Genomic DNA, 6327 nt, shown 5'->3' on the forward strand with positions numbered 1-6327 from the left:
AGGGGGAGGATCACCTCCCTGGACCTGCTTGAGATGCATCTGTGGATGACAAGGTGCGGTTGGCCTTCCTGACTGCATCCCCACACTGCCGGCCCATGTTCATCTTGGCATCAATAATGACTTCAAGATCTTTTTCTGCCTCTGCGCTGATGAGAAGGGAGTTCCCCAGCCTGTAGGTCTCCTGCTGGTTCTTCCTCCCCAGGTGCATCATCTTGCACTTGTCAGTGTTGGATCTCATCCTGTTCTCATCCACCCACCCCTGTAACCTGTCTAGGTCCAATTGTAGCCTATTCCTTCCTTCTAACGTGCCCTCTTTCCCCCACATCTTAGTGTTATCAGCAGATTTGAACAGGGTGCTTTTTACCCCCTCGTCCAAGTCACTGATGAAGATGTTGAACAGTACAGGCCCGAGGACCGAGCCCTGCAGAAACCCACTGCCCACATCCCTCCAGGTCGAAAATGACCCATCCACCACCACTCTCTGGGTGCAGCCTTCCAGCCAGCTGGCAACCCATTTGACTGTGTTGGCGACCCATTTATCTTTTAATGATAAACATTGCAGTAAACGTATCACAAGACTAACCAAGCCATATTCCCCATGCATTGCAAATGTTACCTCTACCTTTTAAACCTTTACATAAACTAACTTCATGTTAATAGACTTTTGCACTGCAGAATTTGGCATTTCAGACTTCGTTAGTAAGCCAAATAAAATAAAAGGAAGATTATGCAGGTTGACAACTCACTGAAGATAGGCTGCCTTCAAAATTATTTTGTTTGAATGAGTAACTTAGTGGTTATTAATTCATCTATTAAAGCTGCTGTCTTGCGTGAATGTGTGTTCCTTCCTCTGTTAGTTTGTATAGATTTACATGCATGTAATTGTATTCTTCTTGAGTTGTAAACTATAAACATTCTTTTTTGTCTTTTTATTCCTGTAAGCACAGAATTCTCTCCCTCTGGACTTCTTAATGTCTAGTATGTCCTCACTAACCCCCTTTCTATTTTTCTACAGAAAAGTAAGAAGTGTTTTTTTGTAAGGGAATGGGTGACTTCAAAGAGATTCATTCCTTTTTCATTGTTGCGTTAGTAGTACTTGAATGTTCCCAGTAGTTTTTTACTTATTTATTTTAGGTTTCAATAAAGGTAAATATATTTTTGTATTTACAGCATCTGAATTTAACCTTACTTTATAAACAAAAGTCTCAAAATTAATTATGCCTGTTTTTAAATTTTTTTAGGGCTTATTTTGGAATTGGTACATCTCGTGGTATTTTAATGTATTTTTAAGAGATTTGTAATGGTAAAATCAGAATAATAAATAATAGTAGCAGTATGAGACAACCCTTTTATGCTTATATTGTGCAGCATACTTTGGAAGTTTGGGTAGAGATAAATCCCTTTTTATAAGCCACAAATTTGCTTTGTCATATACATATATTTTTTTTCTCAGAAATACATCTCAAAAAGGAAGGCTGGAGGAAGATATTTATGATGAAATGATGTCAACCATTGAGGGTCTTAGTTCGACCAAGTATGTATTATTTTATTATCTTCTTCTTGGGTCTGCTTTTCTTTTGAGCAAACCTGCATTCTCAGTTTTAAAACTAGATGCAACCTCTGCTCTGCTTTCCAGAACCAGCAGGAGTAATTGTCTTGGTTTTTTTTCTGTTGCTTGTTTCTTTTTGGTTGGGTTTTTCTTTCTTTCTTAAATATTCCTTGTTTCTAACGTGATTACAGTGTGTTCTAGTATAGCTTAATAACATTGTTCTACAGTAAAATTCTGTCCAGGGACAATATTTTATTTCTGAGAAAATGAAGAAATTGTACCTGAAAACAGATCATGTCCAATGCAAGTGGTCCATACTATACTGTACAGTGTTCTAGCTGAGGAAAAAAAGCCTAGACATTACTTCAAGTACCTGGGCATTGTACAAACAAATGAGCTGAGTGAAGGTCAGAAAAGGAGTGGGAAGTTCTCTGTCTCATTTCTGCATACAAACAGCTGAGGAGCAAAGAACTGATGCACGCACGTGGACAGAGTTTGGAGAACATAGGCAGGTGCTGACAGCACTAGCACTTCTACTCTGAGGACTGGTATACTAACAGAACTGTCAGAATAGATTTCTTTTGTAATTGTTGACCTTACTAACAAAGTGATCTTTGAGTCAGTCTCTCAGGCTTTTAAAGGGCTTTGTTTGCTGTTCTGCATCCTGCTACTTTAGTTATTGCCCTTGTTTTGTAAAATCTCTTTCTGTTTCAATGCAGACCGTGGTGTTGTAAATCAGATGACTTCTGTAGATTCTGGCTCTTTTTTGTAGAAACAGGACTTGAAAAAGAGGTTGGTAAGGGATAAGCAATTTGTTTTGATAGTTCTGGTACTGGAATTTATGCAAGCAGAAGAGAACTGTTGAAAGTGCTTTTATTTCTTCATTGGGATTTCTGAGGTGACTGCAGCCCAGAGAGGTCTTGGGTAATGTGATGTAGTGCAGACTGTTTGGCTTATCCACTCTTTTTTGGCAATCTTAATCCTACGGACTAAAGGTGTCTGTTACAGCATTCAGATTAAAACCTGGCCCTAATTTAAGTCAATGGGGTTTTGCCAGTGAGACTTAATTAGTTTTGAGTATCTTTATTAAAAAAGCAAGAAGCTGCGTTTAAAATGTTTCTGTACAACACAGTGTAACAGATGCTCATGTCATTGTATGTAGAGTATCAGAATTGGCAGATACAGTGCATGGCCTGTATGAATGGTAATATTACTCTTAATGCCCAAATCATTCACAGTTATAGTTGTTTAACTTAAATGGGGACAGCATAGCATTTCAAATCTCTTTACGAGTAAAACATTTTACATTCTGTTGCTTGCCCTTTGCAAAACACATTTGGACACATGAAGCTTCCCCGTACCTGGAACACCTGCCCCTTGATGCCTCCCACTCCCCTCAAGAACCAGCTTCACTAATACATAGTAAACTAATTAACTCCACTGTAAGATAGTACTGTCAGGGACAATCCTATCTTACAGCAGAGCCATTAAGTGAGATCAAACACATGTAGATGGTGACTGCTGGGCACAAATTGTGCCCTGTCAGTGCAGCCAGCCAGGGACCAGACCTCCGGCTCCCGCCTGCCCCTCCCCTGTCTGATGCTACCGCCTGGAGCTGGCCCCCAGTGCTCCCCTGCCAGGGCTGCTCCACCCTAGCCCAAATTGCTGCTGTCATGGATGCACATCTCAACCCTGCCCTTGGGAGCAGTGTACTCCAGCTCAAATGGCCCTGGAGTTTATTGTATTGTGTTAATTGCACATATAGATGTATCCACTGTGTGAATTCCCATATAATGTAATAATCGGTTATGCAAGTACAATACTACTTTAAGTTGGAAATCAATACTTTTGAACTATTCTGTGAATGACAATTAATGGTCGCTTTATTATTAGATTTTTAAAAAATCTTTTGCGTTTGGTTTTAACTGTAGGGGGTAAAAATAGTTGGTGGCAGATTTGTCTAATTTTTAAAAAAGCTCAGTAAATTCTGTAGTTGGCTTCTGTAATTCTCTTTACTGACATGATTATAATCTGTTTCAGTATCGCACCATCTCCATCCCAAAAGTGAAGAGTTACTTTGCGTGTGCCAGTATTGTGTTGCTCTGTATATTTGTGATACAAATGTTTGTGATGCCAAAGTAAGTGCATATTTTTTCTTTCTTTTTTTGTATTGTTTTACATTTTAAATGAACCCCTAGGTAAAGCAATAGCTCTTGCTTGAATAACATTTTCATTCTTCCAGACCTTCCTGCAGGGCTGTAACCAAGTGTAATCCTAACCTGCTCTTTGTTAGCACGTTGCATTCATATAGGCAGCTTTGGTACCTGAGCCAGGACAGCTGCATAAAAAAAATGGACAGTGTTTCCTCAGTAGTGTGTTTTGACAATGGTCAGTACATACACAGAGGAATACACAGATTGATTAAACGAGGATGTATTGTTTTAGATAGTTTATCTGACCATAACCAGATTGACTATAAATGAGGAGAAGGATTAAGTAGAGCCAAGATGTCCCTTTCCTTTAAGAGGAAAAAGGAACATGGAGGAGGAACTCAAAAGAAGGGTGTTGGCTTGTTAAGTATCTCTTTATCATAACTCTGATTGTGTAAACTTCCTTTGGCAAACATGTTTTCATGCCTGCTCTAGTGTGCTGCCCTTATTGTTTATGCATAGGATAATAATAGCATGTGTTTTGAATGAAGGAGCAGTGAAAGTGAGATATTGATAGTGAGCCTGGAAGTGGATCTCAGCCACAGGAGGGCAGCAATTTTTTATGGCAGGGATATCAAACTCATCTCCTGCCCTGGGCTGGATCTGGACCACAGGGCTGCTTGTAGGCCAGATTCTTGCCCAGGGCATGGGGTGGTTCTAGCAGCTTCCACCATGTGTTGCACACCCCATGCCAGAGCTAGAGCTGCTGCCACTGATGTGTTTGTTCATGCCAGGGCTGTGTTCAGCATGGAATGCATAGGGGTGGGTGTAGCAGGGAGCATGGGGCAAACCGTATTGGCTTCAGCTGTAGCACAAGACACAGCTGTGCTTTGGAGAATGCGGTATGAGGTGCTTGCTTGGGCTCCAGCTCCAGCACAGAGCATGGGACACACAGCGGTGGTGCACAGCACAGAGTATGTGTGTGCATGCAGTGACAGTGGACAATGAGGCCAGCCTTGGATAGCAATGTCCACCAGGGCCCAAGGGCTCTGGATGCTGAGGCAGGCCACTTGCCCCTGGCTACGACCCTTCCCCAAACTTCCAGCAGACTGCAGGTAGCCCTGTGGGCTCTGCTGGCTGGATTCAGCCCATGGGCCCTATGTTTGACACCCCTGATCTGTAGAACGCCTTATCTTGTGGGCATCTCGTACTGAAAAAAATGAATTTTTTGTTTATTTTTATTAAATTAGGAGATAGTTAAGAGGTGTATTCTCATGAGTTGGAATTTGATAATGGCATGATACCTGTAACTCACGTTTAACACTTCTCATCTCTGTTTCAGAACTCCAAAACTTGGGATTTCATTTGGGATTGTAGCAGTCATCATTGGACTGATTTTATGCATGTGTTTTGTTGATAAATGGATGGTAAGTAAAAATGTAGGTCAACTGTTTGTTTTAATGGCTAAAATAAGGCACCCAAATATTTTAAGCACCTACCTATAAATGGCGTGCATTTAGGTGCTGAGCATTTGCAGTTTAAGGAAAGCTGAAATAATCAAGCTGTGTATATTTCAGTGTCTAAAATACAGTTTTAGATACTGAACGTAAGGCATTACATTTGGAAATGAGCTATAATTCTTCCATGCTATTATATAATTGTGTTTTTAAAAACCCCAAGTGATTTCTGTTCTTATGTCAAGTTTTACAAGATTTTGATACTATACAGTACTCCTTAAGTGATTTTGGTTATGAATCCTACAATTTTTTGAGTGCAAGGGTGGGTTAAACAAGAATTCATAAAGCTGTAATATGAAGAAAATGCCCATATGTTTTAATGATGGTAATATTGTAGATTGCTTTTCCTTAAAGGATCTTTGTTGAACTTAAAATTCTAGCAAATTGAATACCGTGTGCTTGAATTTATTCTTTGCTATGTGACACTCTAGGTATACTGTCAAATGTATACAATTGTGGTTTTTAATAAAATGAGAACAGCTGTACAAACACAGAGAACAGCCTTGTATCTTAAAAAAACTGTGTTGTCCAGTCCAACCTTTGTGTTAACCCTCCCCATGAACTCCTGAGAGAACAAATGGATTTTACCGTGTATCTGTAAGATCTTGGCTTTGGTGGACCACAGTGGGAAGTAAATTAAAGTTTTTCTGAATGGTCTCTCACCAGCACCTTCCAGCATGAGGCTGGCAGCCTCAGCATTGTAGATCTCAGTTACTATGAGACATGATACAGTAAGAGGTGTTTTTTCTTAAGTACCGAGAGACAGATGAAATAGGGTGCAGAAAGTGCAGGACACTACTGTATGAATAGTAATCTTTTTAGAGGATTCAGTAACAAAGCTTTCTTGAATTCCGTATTTGGTGTATTATTTGGTGTATTGAGCCACATGGTGGTAGGAAAAAGAAAGTTCTAAAACTGACATTGCATTCAGTTTAATTTTAACCTCAGGACTGTTTGGATTCAGAGTCCCTGAACAATATGTTTATATTCAATTAGTATGCTTGCTCTCTTAAATGAATATATGTTTAGCAAATATTTCTTCCTATATCAGGAAATGGAGGAGGGTTTTGGGGGGAGGGAGGGGCTGGTTTGTCTTGTGCTGGCTGAGTGA

General features: G+C 40.0%; 1 protein-coding gene across 2 annotated transcripts in view; it reads left to right on the forward strand.

The window, feature by feature from the left end:
* ADCY7 (adenylate cyclase 7) overlaps positions 1-6327 on the forward strand; it is an 84613-nt gene that overhangs the window by 55031 nt on the left and 23255 nt on the right. For both annotated transcript variants that reach the window (XM_019505689.1, XM_019505690.1), the window contains exons 12-15: positions 1454-1534; positions 2269-2341; positions 3590-3687; positions 5042-5126. In XM_019505689.1, the coding sequence (XP_019361234.1) occupies positions 1454-1534; positions 2269-2341; positions 3590-3687; positions 5042-5126 (337 nt within the window). The remainder of the gene's footprint in view (positions 1-1453; positions 1535-2268; positions 2342-3589; positions 3688-5041; positions 5127-6327) is intronic.

This window comes from Gavialis gangeticus, unplaced genomic scaffold (genome assembly GCF_001723915.1).
Source record: "Gavialis gangeticus isolate Ggan-Ray unplaced genomic scaffold, GavGan_comp1, whole genome shotgun sequence".
NCBI lineage: Eukaryota > Metazoa > Chordata > Crocodylia > Gavialidae > Gavialis > Gavialis gangeticus.